Raw genomic sequence first — 24,432 nt, 5'->3', positions numbered from 1 at the left:
AAGAGAGGTACCTGCTGAGTATCTGGTACTGTGATGGGCACATAGGACTGAGGGAGGAGGGTGGGAGTGGGAGAGAAGACAGAAGAAGGAGCATCTAAGTGTGCAAGTCAGTCGTTCTCAACCTTCCTAATGCTATGGCCCTTTAATACAGTTCCTTGTGTTGCAGTGACCTCCAGCCATAAAATTATTTCATTGCTATTTCGTAAGTGTAATTTTGCTACTGTTATGAATCTTCATGTACATATCTGATAGGCAGGGTATCTGATACGTGATCCTCAAAGGGCTCACAACCCACAGGTTGAGAACCACTCATGTAAGTAAATACAGGTGCCTCTGCGCAGAAAGAAGACAATAGGTGGGGGAAAGAGAGAAGGCCAGGACTCAGTGTTCCAAGGTGCATCCACCAACACAGGCTGTCAGGTGTCAGTCAGCCATCAGTCACACCCCACTTTCTCTGTGATCAGACTGACTCTCCCTAGAGTGAAGCAACCCCTAAGAGTGCAAGCCTGTGCCCCAATAACTGTATTCACTTCTTTTTGGAAGGGCAAAACCAAGAAGGTGAGTAGTAGGATGGAGTGAAAGGGGACAGGAGGAACAATCTGCAGACCTTGAGAGCAGGGCCCCAGCGCACTGAATCAGAGAGCAGACGAATGTGGGAGAACACCAGCACCCAGCTTATGTGTTGGCTAAGTCCTGAGGTCATTGATCGGGGAGCCCACCTTTGACCCTTGGCCACTTGGATGCCGATGGTGCAGACACTCAGAGGGAGATAGGAAGTTCCATATAACCCCAACTCTCCCACTCCCCACCTCCCACTCTCCCACCCCTGCTCCTGGCTTGTGGTAATCCACGGGTCACCTTTGGATTGGCCCCAGCTCGGTTAAAACTCATCTTCCCCCCCCCCCCACCTCCCACTCCCATCCTCCTTTCCAGATGGGACCAATACCAAAGAGTGGAAGGCAGATAGAGAATCTCCACAAAGCAGACGTTCTGCCTGATTTCTGATTCTCTCGCCTCCCACTTGATCCCATCTCAGAGTCCAAGGGCAGCACCTGAGATCCCCATCCAACCTCTTCCTGAGATACATATGAAAATTGTTCTCCTGAGCTGTTACAATCCATGCAGAATCCAGGCGCCTCCGCAGAGACACTGATCTCAAAGGCATAAGAGAAATGTCAAGAGACCTTATTTGAATGAGCTGTCTAGGTGGCTCTGAAATAGTGTCAGTCTGGAAACTGCTGCCCACAGAGCTGGTCTATGGTCCCACATTTCCAAATGGACCCTCCCCATTAGAGAGAGAGAGAGAGAGAGAGAGAGAAAGAGAAAGAGAGAGAGAGAGAGAGAGAGAGAGAGAGAGAGAGAGAGAGAGGCCTGTTTTCCAGCAGGATTGGCTCTTGGTACCCTCTTGTCCCCAAGATCTTCACTCCAAGTTTCAGCTTCCTTCACCACCTTCATGTGGGTGAGGGGCAAACCTCAGGGTGAACAGGGAGAAGTCTGACTTAGTACTTCACATGAAGAGTGCACGGCAAGTGACACAGTGACCGAGTGTGCTTCTAACTGGGTTCCACAGACATAGCTCAGTCTGGAAGGTCACAGCTTCATTTCACTTATCTTTGATGGATATTAGGCACTACCCTCATTTACATGGAGGAGCAGGCTACCTGGATATTAGCCCAGCTGTGACCATAATACCAGGGAAACCACAGTTGCTGTGTGTCATCTTACTATTCCTGCAGGTATCTGAAATGTAGCTTAAGGTCATGACAGTGTTTATGTTGTCTCTGGATCTTGTCATTTAGTGCAACAATCTATATCACTTTACTGTAACCTTCATGAAAGTTTTAGCAAGTGTATTTTCACATGATTTGGCTTTCTTTGAATTTTGAAATACTTTACTTTCAAATAAGTTATTTGAGTGAATCCATTGGTATTATAGGCTGATAACAGCCCATGGCCCATACAAGGTTACAGACCCTTCTGCTCCAAAGAAAGACTTAATAACATGAGGGATTCTGTCTTTGGGGGAAATTTTTGTGGTTCTAAAAAAGGAAGAGTTCAATGAAAGAAGGTAATTCTGAGAATTCGTCAGTGTTTCCTGGAGCTGAGAAACGTGTCTGAGACAGGCAGCTTCCCTCATGGGATTATCTGTTCAGTTTTGGAACTATGTCTATCAGCAATAAATACCATCCTAAGTGTGACTGTATGGACAACGCCATCCTAACTGTGATTGGACAGGCTCCTGCAGATGTTCTGCACCCTGAAAGCAACAGCGCTATTAACCAGGCACTCTTGTATTGAGCCCCCATATAGTGCAATGTGCCTTTGAGATGTCTATCACCCCAAATCCACCACAACCACATTCTATCAGTTTAGATTAGTCTTTAAAATTATTTTCATGTAAATGGAAAAAAGAGAAACTTTTATCACAAGAGTTTACTCAGCTATTGGATATTTGGGCTATTTCCAGCTCTGGGTTTTGACAATAAAATCTTCTGTGAAGACCCAGGCACAGGTCTCTTTTCCAATACTTCTTGGTTTCTCTTGTGAGAAGACCAGGGGTTGCATTTTTGTAAGTGTACGTATGCCTAGCGCTCTGAGAAACTGCTGACTGGTGGGATAGCTCAGTGGGTAACGTGCTTATTGTGCGGGCAGGAGGAACAGAGATAGGATACTCAGCACCCATTTATAAGCTGTGCATGGAACCTCAGTTCCTAGGTAGAAGGAAAAGGAGACAAGGAAGATCTCCAGAGCTCACTGGCTTGCCAGTCTAGCCAATTGATAAGTTCCAGGTTAGTGAGAGACCCCATGTCAAAAATGGAGGCAGAGGGCCAGTGAGATGGTTCAGTGGGTAAAGGTGCTTACCCATCAACACAGAGGACCTGAGTTTGACCCTGGGATCCACACAGTGGAGAGAGAGGATCAGCTCCCACAAGTCATGCATGTCCACATACTCACAGAATAAACTGAAATGTGATAATAAAATGTAACAACACTTCTTAAATAAGGTGGAATCAGCCCGTGTCCTCCACCTACACGCGCATGCGCATTCCCAAGCACCTGTGCACTCTCAGCCACACACATTCCCCAGCACCTGTGCACCCACAGCCCCGACTGTGCACAACACCACATCACTCTGCCTCTCCAAGCACAAATGTGTGACTTCCAATAGTTCCACATTCTTGGCTGAGCTGTCCCAGGGGTGTGTGCTGGGATGGTGTCTCACTGCAGTTTTAATTTCCATTTGCCTGATGGCTCTTGGTATCAGGACCTTTCTGTATGCTGTTGGTCATTTGCATGCCTTTCTTTGTCAATGCTTGCTTCTTCTAGCCGTTTCTGTGAGGTTATCTCTCTTGTGTATTATGAATGCAATTCTTTCACCGGATGTGGGAATTTGAAAGTGCCCCATTTTTCCCCTCTTTTGATTTCCTTAATGGTGTTTCGGGAGCTGGCATTTTCCATTGTGATGAAATCCAGTCCATGATTTATGTTTTTTTTTTTTTTCAAAGGCGTATTTTGAGTGCCCCAAAGATGTGGAGATTTCCTCCAGTGTTTTCTACTGGGAAGTTTAGATCTTTAGCCTTCCATTTGTGTCTACGAGAGCTTCAGGAGAAGCTGGTCTGTGTGGGATAGGCTGAGTCAAGGTTTGCTTTATTTGGGGCCATGAATGTACAGCTGCTTCAGCATCATTTCATGAAAGACTCTCCCTTCCCCACGGGGTTGGCCTAGCACCTCTGCGGAGTCAATGGATCGTCGAGGTGTTGGTCTATTTCTGAACGCTATTTTTTTTTTCTTTCTTTCTTTCTTTCTTTCTTTCTTTCTTTCTTTCTTTCTTTCTTTCTTTCTTTCTTTCTTTCTTTCTTTATTGATTTCCATGTCTCAAATGTCACCACAGCTTTGTTTTTAAAGATGGGAAAACTGGAGCTGAGAGAGGAGTCCTGTACAACGGCAGACAAAATAAGTCAGCAGCAGGGCTCAAGCGTCACAGAAGAGGGCAGTGGGGGTGGATATGATCCAAATGCATTCTGTGCATGTATGAAATTGTCAGAGAATATAAGGCTTACCAGAAGTTAGAAAAATTAAAAACAAAAACAAAACATTGATCTATCCTCATCCTGAGGGCTGTGTTCCAACACACCCCCAGTGGGTGACCCAAGCCACAGAGAAGTTAAGGCACTCTTCATCTGCACCAAGCCCACCATTTCTGCAGTTTTATGTGCAGGAGCACAATTAGCAGGCACCTCTTTCCTTCTTCGCCATTTCACCAAGAAGTAATCCCTTCCTTTTTCCCCACTAGATCTTAGAAACACCAGCAAATGACTTTTCTCTCCCCTTGTGCTGAGAACTTTCATTTTTTTCTTAAATGAGACACTCCATGGTTTTCTTAGTCTCATCCACATGGCTGGCATCACTACTCTTGTACTTTGGAGTTGGTACTAAGTAACAGGGGTTACCTGAGCGTAGGCACTTGTAGGCACTATGACATTCATTGGTGCTACTAAGCAGCTATGGTCAGGTAGCATGTGGGCAGTGAGGAACATCATACATATAAAGGTCTCAGTCGTATCCTTGTGGGACAGCGTAGGATGGCATGAGATTTCATCATTCTTTTTAGAACCATATGCATTTGAAAATGTGAGAATTGATTATCTCTGGAATTTTCCAGGTAATCCTTTGGAACATGGCTGACTGGAGATAACCAAAAGCCTGGAAAAAAAAAAAACCAAGGTTAGGGAGAGACTGATGTCATAGGGAATAGGGGGAATATGGACGCTAAGGAGCCTACCAGCCTGCCTAAAGTGTAGGCTCGGAAGGGACAGGCCAGCCAGAGTCTTCATGGAGCATATCTGTCACCTTTTATGTGCTGTTCCATACCTGCAGGCTCTCCACTGAGAGATGGGGGCGGGGATAGTTGCATCTTCACATGTGCAGTGTGCAGTGCAGAGGCAGCACTGCTCTTGCATGCCGTGCAGGTGCTCAGAGTGCTGTAGTGGTCCACACCCTCACTCAGCACCTTGCTCTTGAAGTGCCTTGAGGACCGACCCTTTTTTGGTGGTGATGACTGTAAAAGGAACTTTTATTTTCTTTATTCAGTTGTTGTCTTGGAGGCTTACTGCTTATGTCTGGTAGAGTAGGCCTAGCCCTGGAAGCTTCTAGCCTCCGTACAATCTAACTTAGGCCTAGAATGTTTTCAGCCTCCAAGACTTACTGCTTAATAAGCTCACCTTTTCTTGTTCTTTCTGAACTTTTGCTTACAGGGTTCAACTCAGCTGTCCTGGATCAAACTCCTCTCCCAGCTGACTTATTCAATCTGGCTTCTCTCTCGGCCCCTGAATTGCTCTGCCTGGCCTCAAACTAACTCTAGCAATCGTTTCTAATCTTCTGGCTCCTTTTCATTCTCTGGCTCATTAGTCTTCATCTGTGTTCTTTCTCTGCAACCTGCCTCTCTATTACTGTCCCAGTAAAACTGTCTCCTCTCTCTCTGCATTGCCCCTTTAGTAGCTTCCCTTTCCTCTCTCTTCTCCTGAGAGTTGGGCATATCCTATTCTGTCAAATCTTCTCTGATTCATCACTTTTTCTGCCACTCAATTAGGCATCACTTTCAAACATGGGTGCTTTCTTCTATAAACTATCTTTACTTTCATTGTTTGGGATTAAAGGTATGTATGTACCACCATGCCTGGACCAAAGTTTTTCTGTATCCGAAACTTGCTCTATATCAGGTTGGCCTTGAACTCAGATTCGCTTGCCTCTGTCTCCTGGATTAAAGGCATGTTTATATTCCAGCCAGATCTCACAGACCTAGAAGGTCTTTGGATGTGATCTCTTGCCAGAGCATCCATGTTATGGATAAAACATTCTTCTACAAAGGACAGCCACTGTTGACCAAGGCATTACATCTGCAGGCACAGACTCCTTTCTGATTCATCATTCTGGTCCCAAGTCACTTGACCCCTCTGAGGTCAGTCTCTGCAGCACAAAAGGGAAAAATCTTACCGCTGATGCTCTTAGGAAGGAAAACTAGTTGAAACCCTAGAACAGCACCAAGTATATGGCAGCAAGAAGTTGGCTTCTTCCCCTCCCAGAACTCTGTTTCTGGAATCCAGGTCAGAGGTCATCTGGCAAACCCCAGAGAACCCGCTCAAAGGCTAAAGGTGCTGCGCTTTGAATCTGTCCCCCACAAACAAGTGATCACAATTGAATTTAGGCAGGAGTGTCAGGAGGCAGAGTCTAAGGAGAATCATTAAGTAATGAGGCTCTATCTTCAGGCCTGGATTAACACCAAGTACAAAGGGTCTGGAAACCTCAAGTTCAAGTTCAGTTTCTTACATTTTTTTCTTTCTTGCCATACGATGCCTTCCACCATACGAAACACCAGCCCCTCAGTCTTGGGCTTCTCGGCGTTCATTGCTGTCCTTTATATATTACCCAGTCTCGAGTACTCTGTTACCGCAACACAGAATGCTTTAAAACACATTGTACCTGGAAGCAGTAGAGGGTAAACACTATGACCTGTGTTTGGGAGGCAGGTGGCTACCATGTTTGCACAAGTTAAGAGACAGTCCCATAGGATGAATCTGTCAAATCAGAGCTGTGAGAAGCCAGCGGCGGTGAACAGCGTGTAGAAATGGGAAGATAGTCACAGGAAGAGAGAGAGAGAGAGAGAGAGAGAGAGAGAGAGAGAGAGAGAGAAAGAAGAATTTTGGTGCCACTGTGAAATTACAGAAGGCCCGCATTTCTGGCAATTAGCGAATACACAAAAATGTGTCCACACTAGGTCAGCCAAGTAGAGGTGAAATTTTATAACAGGAATTTTTATTGGACAGAATCACAATATATATATATATATGTATATTTCCTTGTATTAACCACCAATTCTATCATAAAAATATATTACAACATTTGATATATATATTCACAAAACACAAGCCGTTGTAAACAGAGCAGGCAGCACTGGCCTTGGATCCAAATCTCTTGAGTCCTTTTTCAGCGGAACACAGCTGTTGGTAGGTGTGTCACAGGGAAGGAAATGTTGCCACATTGGGAGAACTAGTAGTGATATATATAGTGATTTAATAATAAATGGAGCCATAGTTCTGTTCATTAAATTAGAAAGCCAAGTTAAAACTACAATGACATAAGACACTAAACTTTTGCTTTCTTTGTCTGGTGCTTGGCATTCGGCTGTTCATGTTGAACTTTTGCCTTATGTAGTACAAGCTTGCAGACATGCACACCGATTGGAGGAGCATTGTTTCCATTCACTTTCTTAGGAATCTGCTAGCGAGGAACTGCAACACTGTAAAAACCAATCACGTGTCGCCAGAAATGTCTTTTATTTTCCTAAATCTTAGTGTTCTTGAGATGTTAAGATATAAAGTGCTTTTCTTTTCTTGTAGAATTCTAGCCTTAGCCTTGCTGGACACACTTGATGTTTCGTTGCCCTGGGGACCTTTATGTCATCTACTGGCCACATTCTGAATGGCTCCAGCTATGGATGACATGCGTCTCCTCACCTTGCTTTGCAGACAGCAAAAACAATATGAAAAAACAGGAGTGTCAAAAAGTAACCTGGAGCCTCCAGGATGGCATGCTAGGAGTCCCCTCAACCAATTCTCCTCTCACCTATAGGAAGTGATGCACCTTCTACTGGATACCGGGGAGGGAGGGAAGAAGAAAAGGAGGGAATCAAGGAGGCAGGGAGGATGGACATGGCTGATAGTGTCTGTTGTCACCCTCTACAACAGGACATAACACCAGAGGGAGCTTTACATTCTCATCAAATGAGATTTGAAACCTCCAGAAGGAATTGAAAGAGAACTCCAGAGGTGCCTTAGCAAGGACCGTGATCCAACCCCCAGATGGCAGGGAGGGCGAGGCATGGTACCTTTTGATTACTGTTTACAACTCAGAGCAACTGGTTTTTCTGCAAGAGTCCCTGATGAGGTTGGCAGGGCACCAGATCCTGTGAGTGCCCCTATGCTCTAGCAGGGACTGTGTTTATACATTTCTTGTAGAACAGGATTGCTGAAGTTTGGAATAATTTCAGTTTGCAAGGAAACTTGGCATTCAGAGTTTTCTTGAGCAAGGCGGGTTGGTTGCTATTAATAATTCAAGCAAAGGTTTGGCAACAGAGCAGCTGAAGGAGGGCAATGAGAAGCTGTTATTTGGGGACCAGGGGTTGGGGAATTTTAGCCAGCCCTGAGCAATTACTATGACCTGATTCCAGTCACCCAGGCACATTGCAGAAATATCATTGTGATGGCATCTGATGTGCTCTCTACCCCAAACCTGTTCTCTTTGGCTATTATGGAGTGCAGCTGAAGCCTGAGACTGCCTGTCTTCAAACAACAATTCTAGGCCCTTTGAAGCCACCATATCACGGGCTCTTCTTCCATACTAGGGAATAAGTATAATGGTGACTATTCAGACTTACCGGGCATGTGAGAGGGGGCATGGGAAATGTCATGTCTCCGTGTTCCTAGAGCACACTCATCCAAGGTGTATACACAGGCTTTTGACGATAGAATATCAATGGCCTTAAAAATCCTTAAATGTGGCTGTGCATGATAGAACAGAGCTCTGCTGCTATTAAATTTATTCTTGACCTTATTTATTAAATTTATTCTTGACTTACATGTGAAGTATGTATGTATTTACATGACACACTGCAAGAAGGAACTGTGCACCCCTCCCCCAAGGGAGGGGAGGATGGGGAATGCCTAAGAAGTGTGAGGGCAACCCCATGACCGCCCCTGCTGTGTTAACTCTTTCGTTGTTCCTGGGGACTGGTAGCAGACCCTTCACTGTCTAACACTCCCCTACATAAAACAAAGACACACATTTGTCCCCCCTCAGGATATCATCAGAGGAGGCACCCTGGGAAAATGTGCCTGGACTTAGTTTCTTGGGACTGAATTGTAGTTATGTTTGGTGGTTCATGCCTGTAACACCAGCACCCAGGAGGCTGAGGCAGGGGGATTGCTTATCACTATAAGATCTGCTGCACATCTGAGGCAAGTATGGGCTATAGGGTGAGTGAAGGGCCAGCGGGGACAACCTGTCTTAAAAATAAACAAGTAAGTAAATATATAAACAAAGTAGCTAACTAACAAAGGAATAAACACTGTCATTAAGAATAAGTGTTGGCTTAGTTGTATCCCTCAACCTGATAATATGATCTTATTGCTGAAGATACTGTACATATTAGTCACAGGATGTGATACAGTCAGTACTGACCAGGAAGCTTCTTCCCTTGCTGGCCAACTCTCATAGTAATGGAAAGTGCTATGCAGGCTGCTTGGGAAAATGTCATTCATAGTCTTAGACAACTGTGAACCTTGGAAACTACAGTAAAGACCAACACGGCAAGATTTGCCCATGGGTACAATAGTGGCACAAATGTTATGGGGTAATTGATTATTTTCTGATTGGATTGAAGGAGGGAACACATGCCTGGTACTGCAAATCTACTCAATAATCCATAGTTAGGGAGCTCACAGGCTCTGGCAGCAAATGTGTTAATTTATATATTCATGCTATTATTTTGATAAATGGAGACAGCATTAAACTGCCCCCTAAATTTATATCTCTCTGCCCATAGGTTGGTGCAGCTTTTAAACCTCATCAGAGAAGGTTTTTGTTTTGTTTTGATTTTGTACAGTGGAGGGCGGTTAATGAAGAAACTCACAACTAGCTGAAGTGCAGAGAATAAGTGACTGGAGTGTTCAGCCACAAATAGGGCATCTATATCACACACACATGCACACACACACACACACACACACACACACACACACACACTCTCTCTCTCTCTTACGCATAGCAGCAAGGCCCATGGACCATCATGGAAGAGGGGACAGAACTATTTAAGAGCCGGAGGCTGAGGGCAGTCAGTCTGAAACCTTTGTGTCTTCTGGACATGAGAGAACTGCTGTGCTTATGAACCTGCAGCAGCTCTGACTGCCTGTGTGGAGATCAAGCCGGTCAGCAGCATTCTAGCATGGTGGTGGTGGTGGGGGTGTTCATGAGTTCTCAGCCCTAACTGAGGAGGCCTGGACAGTTTATAGCTTCTGGAGGAGCAGGGTCAGTTTGTATTTAAGCATGGTACCCCAAGCTCCAGTGAATGGTATCATACATAAAAGTAGTGAACAACCCAAATTGGAGTTGATAAGTATTTAAAAAAAAAAAAAAACTTTAAGTGGACACAAAATGGGGGGGACGGGTAGGTGGGCGTAGATTTAGGAGAGGTTGAAGAGAGGAGTTGTGGGTGACTATGCTCAAAGTAGATTATATAAAATTCTCAAAGAAATATATATATATATGTGACTAAACATTGGTCTTAGGACCTCACTTCCTTGCGCCTTCATATTGGGCAGTTATCTACCCTCAGAGGATTTTTTTTTTTGCAGTAAATAGAGTTTAATATAGAGATCCACACCTGGTTGGACCACAGAGAGTAAGAAACCCTCAAGTATTCACCCCTAAAGAAAACATCTGTATTACGCCTCTTTCACCAAGGCTCAAGGACCATCACTGAAGAGGCAGTGGAAAGACTGTCAGATCCAGAGGTTGGGAGGACTGCAGCAAAAAAGATGTCTTCTGGACATGACGCTCACTCACAGTGGCTGTGGCTGCATGCACAAGACCTGCATAAGACCAAGCCAGTCAAAATTCCTAGGTGGGTGGGGGAGGGCATCACAAAGCCCCATTCTGGCGGAGGAGCTGTTGGCAGTGATGGGTGCTGGGGGAGGAACATCTGTTTTCTTCTGAGGTCTGGCCCTGGGTACTTTGCCAGTGCCTCGGCAGGTAACACTATACCCCAACACATACCAGCAACACCAACTGAACTCAGTGGACTTTTTAAAAAAAGGTACATGAAGTAGGGAGGGAGAGCTTGTGTTGGGAGAGGGGTGGAAGAGATTGGAAGGAAAGAACAAGTGGTGAGTCAATAAAATATTGAATTAAAAATGAACACGTGTCAATCCCCTCAAAATAAATGCAATACCTTTTGTCTTTCCCCTCTCTGTCCTTCCTTTCTCTTTTTTCCTTTCTCTCCTCCTGAGTTTTCTTTCTTTCTTCTCTTTTTGGATAGCTAAATACATGTGAACTTTTCCTCCTGTCATCTTTTTTCTAAGTTTGTTCTGACTTCACACTACCCATTGGCCACAGATGCTATTCACTTTGTTTGAGGAGGCCCTGCCCACTTCTGAGTCCCCACCAGGATGCACACTAAGCCCTACCCTGCTGGACCCTTACCAGGATGGTCCACATCTATGTCTCATGCCAGGTTGTACCAGCAGTTCTGGCCCAAAGCCAAAAAGTCTTCCAGGAATTCTAGTTAACAGCACTGAGCAACACCCTTAAAACGGACCCACCTAGACACTCATCTACCCTGGGGCCTGGCAGAGGAGGCTCTGGCTTACAGAACTATAAAGTGACAGATGAGAAGTCCCACAGCCCTTGAGTCAAATCCAGTTTTTTGTTTGTTTGGTTTTGTTTTGTTTTTGAGACAGGGCTTCTTGGTGTAGCTTGGCTGTCCTGGACTCGTTTTGTAGACCAGGCTGGCCTCAAACTCACAGAGATCTATCTGCCTCTGCCTTTCTGAGTGCTGAGATTACAGGGGCTAGTGAGCCACTGCACCCAGCTCCAAATCCAGTTTTGTCACCTGCATGTCATTGCAGGAGCCTATTCTCTGGACCTCTGGCATGTCACAGTCCTTGACTTGTGATGTGTGGATGAGGCTGAGAGAAACTACCTGAAGCTCCTCTCTATGTAATGCTAAATCACTGAAGTTTGGACAGGTCTATTCTGTAGGTCCCACGGCTCCTCCCTCCTGGCAAGCTGACTGCCTAAAGTGTCCACCAAGCCCTCCTGATCTTCACTCTGTGGTTGGGGAAAGAGCTGAGGGGTCCTTTAAGTCCACAGCAACCTCTGAAGAAAGGCAAGAAAAGCCTGTGGTTCCTGCCCCCTTCCTTAGGTCAGGCCAGGAGCAAAGACAGAAAGTAAGCGAGCTCCCTCCTTCCCTAGAACACAACAGGCCACTGGAGCTTGGGAGAAACTGGGAGCTGGCAAGTAGGGTGGGGAACTTAGGAAAGTAGGCTCCTCCCACACAAATTCCTCCACTGAACAAACTTTCCCATAATAGGCTCCACCCCTCATCTCTATCTGAGTCCTGCTGCTTCTAGAAGGAGAAGCCTCTCTTGGGTCTCAGAGGAATGCTGCTTGCTACTGACGCTCATGGAGATGATGGCCCAAAGTTTTCCAAAGGTGCAGGTTGACAGGAAGCCCTCAACACCTAAAACAGCAATTAGGTGGTATCCCTGAAGGTGAGCCATCGCTGCTGGGGACAGAGGTGGCTGTTGAGCACTGCCCCTCAGGAGTCCCTAGATACTTGTGGCAAAAAAGAGAAAGTGGATGGGGAGCTGAGGTGAGGGGTGCATATTGATGGGGACTGACAGCCACCAAGCCCTTCTGGAGCCAACTACCTTGCTTGGCTTCTTCCTTCAAGTCTGTGTGGGTCCAGGACTCAAATGTTTTCTCTACAAAATGAAGATGTTTACCGGGATCTACTTCCTAGGTCATCAAAGAGGTCAAAGGAAACACTGGCCCAGTCTGAAATTTGGGTTTCTAGACATTTAATCCAGACATTTAAGGCCATCAGGAAAATCTTCTGAGTCTGCTGCCTGGACAGCAATATATAGATCATATATGGACCGTAGAATCCCAGGTCTTGCCGGCTTGCCTGAATTCACCTCTAAAGGGAGAACTCTGGAGTCCATATTGAACAGCTCCCTTGGTGACGCTGGGAATGGGGAAGTTTAGGAGCCATTGTCTCCATCCAAACCCTCAGACACTCAGGAAGGCACAGATTCAGGAACCTCACAGCCTCCAGGTCTTCCCCGATGGTGTTCATGGGCCCAAGGATATGAGTTAATAATCCATGAGACTTCTAGCACCTTATAGAGTCTCCTCAGGAAAAGCTGAGGAGTTGTTGTTAGTGTCAAATCCCGACAGCACACAGCTGTTGGTTCAGCCAGCAGCTATATCACAGCAAGATGTGCTTGCTGTGCGCCGAAGCCTGGGAACTGGTGGCCACCAGGACACACGCATGGCTCTACTCTGTCTACCGTCTCTCTGGGAGAAAGATACATGAAAAAAGGAAAACAAATCTCTCACAAACACAAGGTGAGAGGGTCATTGATCAGAGTGACAGGGGCCTGAGCTGAGTCCTGGAAGAGAGCACAGTGGAAAACAAACCAAGGAGGCCACCAAGCCATGCTCGCCTCCTAAGTGAACACAAATCCGGGTCTATGGCAGGTGAGCTAGCCCTGAAAGACTCAGACACCAAACACTGCCATTCAGCAAGCACCCTGTGTTCCCAGGTGCCTAAGGTCCTGACCTTCTAGGCGGGATTACAAAAGGTGAACAGTGTGTGTAAGACAGGAAGTGAGCCCTCTGAGCGGATTCGGGATCTGGTAGGCCTCTCCTCTGTAGGGACTACTCTCAAGCTTCACAAAATGGTTTCACCTGCGCAGCTGCTGGCTCTCAAGTGCAAGCACAGTGACTGTGACTCGGTAAACTAGCAGGAGTCAAGTGAGTCCACGAGGCCCTTAGCCTTGGGGGACGAAGTCTTGCTTTTTCATGCCTCTTACCTGAGAAAACCACACGGTGTTCGATTAATTAAATTACCAGAATGAGGTAGCTCACTCAAGTGGGAACAGAAACCACAGGGGGCACATTTCAGAGATGTGCAGAGCTGGCTATCCACGTTTATGGGAAGTCAATTGCTGCAGCGTTGGCTAGTGGCCTTTGCCAGTGGAGCCGCTTCCTCCTCACTGCCCTTGGGTTTTCAAGCCTGTGTCTAAGTGATAATGAAAGCTCTCCATCAATGGCCTTATCAGGGGTTCCTGTCAGTGGCGTGATGCCAAAGTTACGGGTTTTATTAAATGGTGAGCTGCTTTAGAGGCATAGTGAAAATTACAGCATACATCCTTCTGGATATGTGGTGTCGTGGGTGGCTGATCCTGCTTCTCGGCTAAGGAAGGGACAAAGAGATCTCCTTACAACTCGGGAGGCAATCTGTTGCCTATGCAGATCAAACAGAAAGGATTTGTGGATGACTCTCCTTCCAAACCTACCGGGGAAAGTGGCTGTCGCTACTCACCATTGCTTGTCTATTGACCTCACCCCCTGGGTCAGCATTCCTCTTCTGCCCAACTTCAGCGGTATTTGTGTAAAAAGGGGAAATTATTTTGTGCATGCTGCCTTAGCTCCCTGCTTGACCTGAGCTTCCCTAGGACTCTGAGTGTTGGGACAACAGAGGGGTAGACAGCTGCTCATCACTAGAAAAGGGATAGAAGTGATTGCTGTGACTTGGTCCCTCTGGGGCCAAATGGACTCTGAACCAGGACAGTTTTATTCCAGAAACAAATGTGTGGCAGTGTTGCGCTGGTAGATGGATGACAACCAGCTCTCTGGGGCAGGCCTGATGTATAACAATTAGGTGTTCTGAGTGTATAAAAACGTCCACCGTGGCTAATTTCAAGCTACCTGTACTGACTTCCCTCATCACAGGAGGGAGAGGTGTACCTCACCAACTCCCCCAGAAGACTGGCTGGGGAAAGCTGGGTACAAAATCGAAACAAGTGTCCTGGGGAGTCCCCCTCTGGTGTCTGGGTTCTTTTTTTCTCTGAACATACCTTGCCGAGCAATGGGAAGATATTCAAACCTTGTTACATGACACAGCTGTCTCCATTCTGGTCTCCATGGAAACTCTGAAGCCTGTCAACACTAGGCCTGGCGGGGTTGTTTTCTAAATGAATTGCCAAGAGTTAATGATAGGCTATCTTCTCAAACAGACAAGCAGACATTTCTCTGCCTTTAACTGCTGGGGATGCCAGGCAGGGGAAATCAACATTCTTTAGTCTCTAGTGGAGAGTTCCCACTATCCTTCTGAGCCTAGGATGTGTGGAGCTAAAAGGAGATAATGATGTTTCTGACTTGATGGCCCTCTACCCTTTCCACCCAGAGGAGTCACAGGGCTGAGAAACAGCTGCTCAGTAGTCTCAAGGCATGGGCCCTGTGTGTGTGTGTGTGTGTGTGTGTGTGTATGCATGGGCCAGAGGTCAACCTCAGGGGTTGTCTCTCAGTTGCAATCTACATTGTTCATTTCTTTTTTGAGGTCCACCCCTGGTCTGTAACTCACCCGTTCAGCTAAGTCTTGGCTGACTAATAAGTCCTGTGGAGCTAACAGCCTCTCTTGCTTCTCCTGTGCTAGGATTGCAGGAGCAATCATGTCCCATGTGCTTTTAGTGTAGATTCTTGGGGTTAGACTCAGGTCCTTGCGCTTGTACAGTAAGCACTTTCCTGGCTAAGCTATTTCTCCAGTCCTTAGCTTAGATTTTAATGAGACTACGACAATGGCTTCCAATGGGTTGGCATGTATATTATGGGAACAACGTCCTATACTAATTGCACTCTTTCAGCAGTGGCCCAGAGCACTTTCATGGTGACCTTGGACAGCCCCTGCTTTCTCAGGACACAATTGCAGAATCAGGATAATGAACCGCCAGGATAATGGAACCCAGTATCTGAAAACTAAGACTGCGCTACTACCTCACAAGATCTGATGGGCAAGATGTCTAAGCCAAGAGGAAGTACTCCCTCCCTCCCAACCCAGATCCTGGGTGGGGAGGCAGGACAGAGCAGCCACCATCTTCCCACTTTAGTGGGCTCCCATAGCTATGGCATGCAAATCAGAAGAAGGTGACTGACTTCCTGCTCAGATTTCATAGAATCTAACATTATCTATGACCTGTCTATTGAGACCACTTTCATGCTAAGATTGTCAATACACAAAAACATTTGTTTGTTGAATGGAAGAGGGACAAAAAAAAAAGTTGAATCCAATTTATCATTCCTAAGACGACCGGTAGGCAGCAAACTGGTTGTTAAACACATTCCCATTGAGTGCAGAGCCCAAGGGTGTCAGTTGATCATTATATAGTTGGCACCGACTGGGTAATATTTGGGTTACAGCAGCAAACACTACTAAGTAGAAAAGAGGTGCCATATTAGATCTGGGGTCAGATAGCCAACGTCAGCCTCACTTTCCACATCACTGAAATGTCCCTTGGAGCATGGAGCCCCATGACCAGTAGTTAGCAAACTGTGGGGTATCACGCCCCACACCTGCCACCAGCTCTCTGTGTGCTTGACAGTGACCAGCCTGCCATCTTTTGGGGAGGCCTTTGATGAGTGTAAATGCTCAAAACACTCTCAGAAAGAAAGGCCAGGGCATGGCCTCTGGCCATCCTTTGGTGACAAACAGGGGCAGCCTGAAATCTACCCTGGAAGAGCTCTAGAACTTGGTCAGACATCAGCATCACTGCAATCGCCAAGCAATGGTGGCAGTTACTGTCCACCCAGGTGTCCCAGACCACCTCCCTTCGTTCTGGCCACCTCACTCTGAATTCCTCAAACCGGAGAGTGGTCCTTCATTCTGACACTGGCAGAATGTTCTGGCTGTGAGAGTCACCTGTGAGGCCCACAGAGCGGATAGAGCGTCTGTTGAAGAGCCTGTTCAGAAGCTCCTTGCAGCTCCTGCGGTACTGGTGTCGCAGCAGGGAATATACGAAGGGGTCAGATGCAGCCTTGCTGTAGGCCAAGCACTTGGACAGCACACCCCAGTGGGAGCCAATGGGCACCGTGGAGAAGAGTTCCACCAGCCTGTGGAGAGATGGGAGCGTGTTACTTGAGGGTGCTGTGGACACTTGTTAGGTGCATGTAATCGTGTCAAATAATGATGAAAGCAATAATTCACACCAATGACAATGACGTCAATGAACATGGACGAAACACTTAATTTTAAGGACCATGTCAATTATGCGCACAGGTTACTGCAGTGAAGCTGAAAGACACGACTACCTCATATCCACAAGCTCCTAAGGAGGATCAAATATAAAGGCAGGGTTTAGAGCCACCTCCTTCTCTGCATCCCAAGCTTAATAATGAAGTGGGTGGATAGCTAACGGCCTTCGGATTTCAGCTCCAACCCTGCTCCTGACCTTGGTTAAGCCTTTGCTATCCTTGGGCTGGCCTGTCTTATCTACAGAGTAAGGAAGTTGAATGGGGTTGTTTCCATGATCTTTTAATCCATGAGAGTCTGGCTTGGTGCTGCCTCAAACCCAGTTCTGCCTTCCTGAGGAGTCTCCGTGGGAGGGATAAAAACTTGGCAAACATTCTGCAAAGCTCCAGGCATACTCTGCTCCAGTAGGGCATCTGTCAGTGGGGAGGGGATTTTCCTAAAACTGGGGTCCTGGTGGCTTCTGACAAAAGTAGCAGTTAAACCTGAAAGTGATCTTCATTCACTGGGGGGGGGGGGGGGGGAAGGGGAGATACATCCTGTGTGTTTAAGAGTTCAGTTCTTAGAGTTCTCCTGGTAGCCATGGAGCTTACCGAGTGGTGCAAACTCCAGGTTTCAAGTGCAGTAAGAATTCCTGAGTCCCCACTCCTACCTCTGAGCATTATTATCCTCTCCCAAATGGTCCCGGTTCCATTGGCCAGTCTTGGAGAGGTATCCAGCATTAGCATAAGGTCAAAAAGACCCACAAAGGTTGGAGAGCTTAGCTATCCTAAGACACCTCTCCTCCCACCCTTGTCAAATGAGGAAGTTGAAATCTGGAGAGCAGAAGAAGGGTCTCAGTGAGCCTAGTGCCTGTGTCTGGATAGATTCTGGCAGCTGGCTGCCTGCTGGGGCATCTCCAGGAGAGCAGGCAGTGGTGGCTCTCAGCTTGATGGGTTGCCTGGGACAGGGCACAGGGGCAAGAGGGTCAGTGTTACCTGTAACTCTGCTGTCAATTTAGCTATCTTTTCTAGTCTTCTCTGAGTTTAGGTTGTATGATGGGTCTTAGAGTTCGTGGAAGTAAAGGACAATTGATGAATGCCATTCCCTACTAAAACTCCTCTGTCTTGAATGGATCTCCAGTGCATCCATTCTGAGGCCACTGCCTTTGCCTCATCGTTTCAGCATCACTCTCTGCCTTGTCCTTTAACCTTGTGGAGAACCAGGGCTACCTTTCTCCTCATTTCATTGCCAGGTTCAGGGAGGAGCTGAGGAACTGAAGCCATGAGCATTAGGCAAATGTTCACTTTTTAAAGATCTATAGCTTCACATTTAGAATTCACACTTAATAACAATGAAATATCCAAATGCTGGCAACACTATCGCTGTGGGTTAAGGTTTCTACTGCTGCAATGAAATACCATGACCAAAAAGAAAGTTGAGGAGGAAAGGGTTTATTTAGCTTATACTTTCATATCACTGTTCATCATTGAAAGAAGTCAGCATAGGAATTCAAGCAGGGCAGCAACCTGGAGCCAGGAGCTGATGATGAGGCCTTGGAGGGGTGCTGGCTATTGGTGGTTTGCTAAGTCTGCTTTTTTATAGAATCCAGGACTACATGCCCAGGATGGCACCGCCCGCAATGGTCTAGGCTTTTCTCCATCAATCACTAATTAAGAAAATGCCTTACAGGCCTGCCTATAGCCAGGTCTTATGGAGGCATTTTCTTAATTAAGTTTGCATCCTCTCATATGATTTTAGCTTGTGTCAAATTCACATAAAACTAGCCAGCACAGCATGTGATGGAAGTCATGTTTCCCAAATGGCCAGTATCCTTGGTTGGTCCTAGCATCCTTGGCTCTCCCCAAAAGATAGGTGTGTGAGTGTGTGTGAGTGTGTGTGTGTGTGTGTGAGTGTGTGCTCTTGTCTATGTAGGTACACACATTCATGTGTGAGTATATATTTTTAAACATTCTTTATTAATTACACTTTATTCACTTTGTATCTCCCCTGTGGTTCCCTCCCTCCTCCCGTCTCAATCCCTCCCTTCCTCCCCCCTCTGCACACATGCCCCTCCCCAAGTCCACTGATAGGGGAGGTCTTCTTTTCCTTCCTTCTGATCCTAGTCAATTAGGTCTCATCAGGAGTGGCTGCATTGTCTTCTTCTGTGGCCTGGTAATGCTGCTTCCCCCTCAGGGGGAGGTAATTAAAGAGCAGACCAATCAGTTCATGTCAGAGGCAGTCCCTGTTCCTATTACAATGGAACCCACTTGAATACTGAACTGCCTGCCATGGGCTACATCTGTGCAGGGGTCTTAGCTTATCTCCATGCATAGTCCTTGGTTGGAGTATCAGTCTCAGGAAAGACCCCTGTGCTCAGATATTTTGGTTCTGTCGCTCTCCTTGTGGAGTTCCTGTCCTCTCTAGATCTTACTGTTTCCCACTTCTTTCGTAAGAGTCCCTGCACTCTGCCCAAAGGTTGCCCATAAGTCTCAACATCTGCATTGATAGTCTGCAGGGCAGAGCCTTTCAGAGGTCCTCTGTATCAGGCTCCTGACTTGTTCCCTGTTTTCTCCTTCTTCTGATGTCCATCCTCTTTGCCTTTTTGGATAGAAACTGAGCATTTTAGCAAGAGTCCTCCCTCTAGATTAATTCCTTTAGGTGTACAGATTTTAGTAGGTTTATCCTATATTATATGTCTATATGAGTGAGTATATACCATGTGCATCTTTCTGCTTCTGGGATAGCTCACTCAGGCTGAATATATTTTTGCAGATCAGGGAACAACCTTGGTGTGTTCCTTCCTCAGACACCTTCCACATTTTGTTTAGGGTGCAGGGTATCTAGTCAGGCTAAAACCTCACCAGGTTGGCTAAGCTAACTGGCCAACAACTTTGCAGGGATCTATGTGACACCACCAGCCATTTTGTCCTTGCTGGGGTTACAGGCATATGCTGCTCCGCCCAGCTTTTGACATGGGTTCTGGGGATCCAAACTCAGTCCTGATGCTTGCGTGGCAAGCACGTTGCTGTTTGAGCTACCCCTCCAGCCCCCCCCCCCCCGAAAAGGGATTTTTTAAAAAAAAGACTTAATTATCAAACCATCCAGCAAGGTTAAAAGTAATATTTGGAGGCTCTGTAGGTTGAAATTATGGCATTGGTTTTCCAAAGACACTATCTGATGTCTGAACCTCCTCAGATAATTTCTGGTTTATGTGCTCTTTGGACCAAGCCCTCACTGTGCACTGTCTCATCTCACAATGATCCTGAAGAATGGGCCTCATCTCCATCTTATAGATGAGGTCATTGAAGTCCAGAGAGATTGAGCAGCAAGCCAGGGTCTCCTGTCAGAGTAAAGTCTATCCTCTAAGCCTGGCTAGGGGCCATGCTGGGACCTGAACCCAGCATTGCAGGGAGACAAGATGAGCTTTGGGGTCCCTTTCTGCCCCAAGAGGCCCTTTCCATGGGGTCATAATTTGCTGTGTTAAGCCTTTGTTTCCTAATCCTCCCCCCAAAAAAAACCTGTGACAAGTTCTGCTTTAAAATCCATGTCTGTCCTTTGGTAGGCCTCAGACAAAGAAGAGCTTCAAGTGGACACAGACCAGATTTGGCTCCACGTATTCCTGGCCGAGGAGATACCTGGATGTCTTCCTGCTGTTTAAGCATCTCAGTGTAGTACACAGCCCCACTAGTCCAAGACACCCCAAAAGAACTCCACAGGAATATACATGGTCTGTTAGGTCGCTCTGGTGTTCTGGGGTCCCTGGCTGTGACAACACTGAAGTGGAACCAGATCCCCATCCTGGTCCCCAGACCCCATATAATCAAGGCAACAGTGGGACTTCCACAGCTCTGGCGCCTCTGGAGCAGCAAACAGGCTTGTGACACAAGCACCACTCCCGCCAAATGCCCTCGCCTTTTGATAAGCACAAGGGAGTTTCCATATGCTTCTAGGGGTGTGACCCAGAAAAGCCCCTGCTTGCCCTAAGGCTCCAGTCACAGTGACACTCATTCTTGTATGCTCAAAATTCGTGCAGACTAGTCCTTCACACCCTCCTGGTCCCTGTCTTATGCCCTCAGGAGAGACCACACCAGTCAGAAGGGCACATGCATTTGTGTTATGGAAATGCGTACATGTGTATCATGTGTGTGTGCTTATGTGAGTCATGCACATGTGTGGACATGTGTGCCTTGTGCTGTGTGCATAGTGCATCACGCACGTTTGTGCACGTGTATGCATGTTTGTCATATAGGTGTAGGTGTTACATGTGGGACACCCGTGTGTGTCATGTGTGGGTCATCAGCATCTGCAGGCTATGTACCTACCGTGTGTGTTGTGTGCACATATGTAGCTAGCGTCTGTGCACATTTGTTTGCTGAGGAGTATAAAGTGCTTCAAGATTCAGACCTTGCTGAACTGAAAGTGGACACAGAATCGGGGTGACACACGCTATACACACAGATCATACCCCCTGAATCCTGTGTGCCTGCCCGTGCCTGCGCCATCCACCATGTGTATGGAGGACTTCTCTGAACTGTGGCTCTCTTTTGGTATGGAGTGGCTGCCACAGGAAAGGGCTCACAAGACAGGAAGCTGCCCACCCTTGCCTTCACCCAGAGGGGAGTCTCCCACTACCCAGCAGCCTGAGCCATCCTGGACTCTGGAGGAGGTGGAGGAGAATTCTGAAAAATTCTTTAGTCCTAGGGGAACTAATGTCCTGCCTATTCCCAGTGAGACCCCCAGGAAAGAGGCTCCAGGTGAGAGGTGCTGCGATGCTCAGCACTCCCTCAGCACCCTGGGGCTCAGCGCTTCGCTGCTTCCCAGACAGCACCTCCGGCACCCCATCCTTGTATCATCCTCCTAACACACGGGGATAATTCTGTGGTACTCAGATGGTCCAGATGTAGAAAAGACAGGATTTGAACCCTGGGTACTGGAGACCTCATGCTTTCTGGTGCCAGGCTGCCTCACGGGCTCCTGCACAGTTTCCAGTTCTACTGTGTACCTGAAACTTTTGTGTTCAAATACTGAATTCAAAATAGTGCATTAGAGTCCTCTTCACACTTCCTCTGCCCATCTCTGCTCCTCTCGCCTTTTCTCTTTCTCTTTCTGTCCCTTTGTGTGTGTCTTCTTGTAGCATACTGCATGCAAAGAAACACAGACATACAGATACAGACACATACACACATGCAAACGCAGTGTGCATAAAATGCAATGTGAGTCACAGAACATTGCTTAGGAAAAGAGCCTGATTATCCCAAAGGCTTCTGGAGACTTGATCTGCATATGCAAAGGCTCGTAAGTTCTAAACGGATGCTTTAAGCTTTCCTGAGACATTAGAACAGAAGAGTCATTTATTAATAGAACGTTAACAGTCGGGAGCCACCTGCACATTAACCCCTCTTCCCTCTCCATCATTCCATTACTCTGGAAAGCTATAATAATGGGGCCATCAGATCCGCAAATGCCTCCAAACCTGATCCTGATGATTTACGACAACTGTAATTATTTGTAAGTATAGATTGCTGCACAGATGATAGGCTTACAGTCGCTTGAAGACATGGGAACATTAATTCAGAAAACATTCCCTAAGAGCCTGTGCGTAGAAACCTGCAATGGCTCTAAAGGCCCTGCCTGGTCACTCCAGGAACAGTCTAACTGACCCAGAGCTCAGAGGAGCCGCCTGACTGTGAAACACAGATACGTCAGTCCTCCTCTAAGAGCTCTCACAAGAAAGAAAAGACGACAGGGCCTGAACAACACCTAAGGCCTGGCTTCCATATGTACCTACACGTGGACATGCACACACACATAGACCTGCACACATGCACACACAAACATGCGAGACACACACACATGCAGGTAGCAGATGAATTTAATTTTTATTGTATATTTAACTTATTATCCCACTAGGGAATTGCTATGAGAATGTTGATTTATTTTTATTTTTACTTTACGCACATCTGTGTTTTGCCTGAATGTATGTCTGTGTGAAGGTGTCAGATCTTGAAGTTATGGTCAGTTGTGGGCTGCCATGTGGATGCTGGGAATTGGACCCCAGGGCCTTCTGGAAGAGCAGTCAGTGCTCTTAACTGTTGAGCCATCTCTCCATCCTGCCTCAGCCCTGGGTTCTGGGCCTGCCTGATGGCTTTGTCCTGACTACAAGCTCTATTTGTAGGGCCAGGGTTTCTACCAGGGGACTTCTGAGGGTCTCTTCAACTCATCCTTAATCTCCAGGGGAACTTTTATAGTCTACACAGAGACAAGTGATGCAACAAAGTGATGGAAGGTGAGCATGAGTGCCATCATGAGAGGCTTGCTTGGGATAGTTCTGCAAAAACACAAAAAAGGTGCTGGGAAGAGGTGATGGGGTGGGGTTGCTTTTGCTGATAAAAGTTCTATACTGGAGAGGGTGAGGCCTTTCTCCCCCTGGAAATGCTGCTTATTATCAGGTAGAATGCACAGTTTTGTGAATGTTTTCTAAAACTCAATCACATTAACTACATTTGGAGGGTATTTATTGAGCTATGAGTCTTCTAGCAGTTTGGCTGAAACATTAGTGCTTGGGAACTATTAGAAGGAAATAGGCTATAATCAGAGAGGGGGAGGAGAAGGAGAAAGAGGAGGAGGAGGAGGAAGAAGGAGGAGGAGGAGAAGAAGGAGGAAGAAGGAGGAGGAGGAGAAGGAGGAGGAGGAGATAGGTAGAATATGCTAGAAAATGAAATTAAGCCTGAGAAAAGCCTAGTTGTGTAAAGCGGGAGTCATATTACTTATTCTCTAAGGGTTCAAGTTCACCCCCATAGTACATGACTTCCCTCTCTCTGAGCTTCTCTCTGAGAAGAGTCTCTGTATGTTTTGTTTTTTTTTTTCACTAGCTGTGACTGGCTAGATCTCCTCTGGTCTCCGGTGTCGTGGAGAGGGAGCATGGGGACCCTAGAATACATATGGGCATGCCGGAGCCACAGCGCTGCAGCACTCTGGCATCCTTTAACCCCAGGGTACCCGCACAGTCTTCTGGAGGCCCAGAGAGCTTAGGGCACTGGCCCAAAGCTGCATGGCAGAAGGAGAGAGCTAAGGTTGGTCTTAGGGAGGCTTCTCTGTCTCTCTGTGGCTGTTAGGTTTCATGCAGTCTTGATCTAAGGTAGCCCTGGCTTCTGTCTGGGAGATGAGTCTAGGCTGCTTCTCAATCAGGGTGACTCTGGTCCCGGGGAACGCTTGGCAATATCTCAAGACTTGGTTATCCAACTGGGGAAGTTTGGGAAGGATAGAGGTGTTCTTGTTATCCAGTTGGTTGGACTAAGGAGCCCATGATCCATGGATCCTGTGGGTAAAGGACTGTCTTTTGGCCTGAAGAAAGAACTGGAGGCAAGGACTGAAATTACAAGCAACCAGGATGGGCTCTGTGTAAGGACAAGTGAGGAGAGCAGAGAGGGCAATCACAGTTGGCTCGTCCTCATGGGGAATAGGAGGCTGGGTGAGAGTGACGGGGATGGCCACCTGCACTTCCACAGTGGTACTAGCTGTGCTCTCTCTCCTCCCTTTACACACACACACACACACACACACACACACACACACACACACACACA

General features: G+C 46.8%; 1 protein-coding gene across 1 annotated transcript in view; it reads right to left on the bottom strand.

Annotated features, from left to right (window-relative positions):
- Positions 1 to 16,496: 16,496 nt before the first annotated feature.
- Positions 16,497 to 24,432, bottom strand: part of Gpr26 (G protein-coupled receptor 26) — a 19,663-nt gene continuing 11,727 nt past the window's right edge. Inside the window, exon 3 of the mRNA XM_055608970.1 lies at positions 16,497 to 16,728. Within this exon, the coding sequence (XP_055464945.1) occupies positions 16,497 to 16,728 (232 nt within the window). The remainder of the gene's footprint in view (positions 16,729 to 24,432) is intronic.

Source organism: Psammomys obesus, unplaced genomic scaffold, assembly GCF_907164565.1.
Source record: "Psammomys obesus unplaced genomic scaffold, mPsaObe1.curated_primary_1811, whole genome shotgun sequence".
NCBI classification, from domain to species: domain Eukaryota; kingdom Metazoa; phylum Chordata; class Mammalia; order Rodentia; family Muridae; genus Psammomys; species Psammomys obesus.
This window is presented reverse-complemented; position numbering and strand designations above follow the sequence as displayed.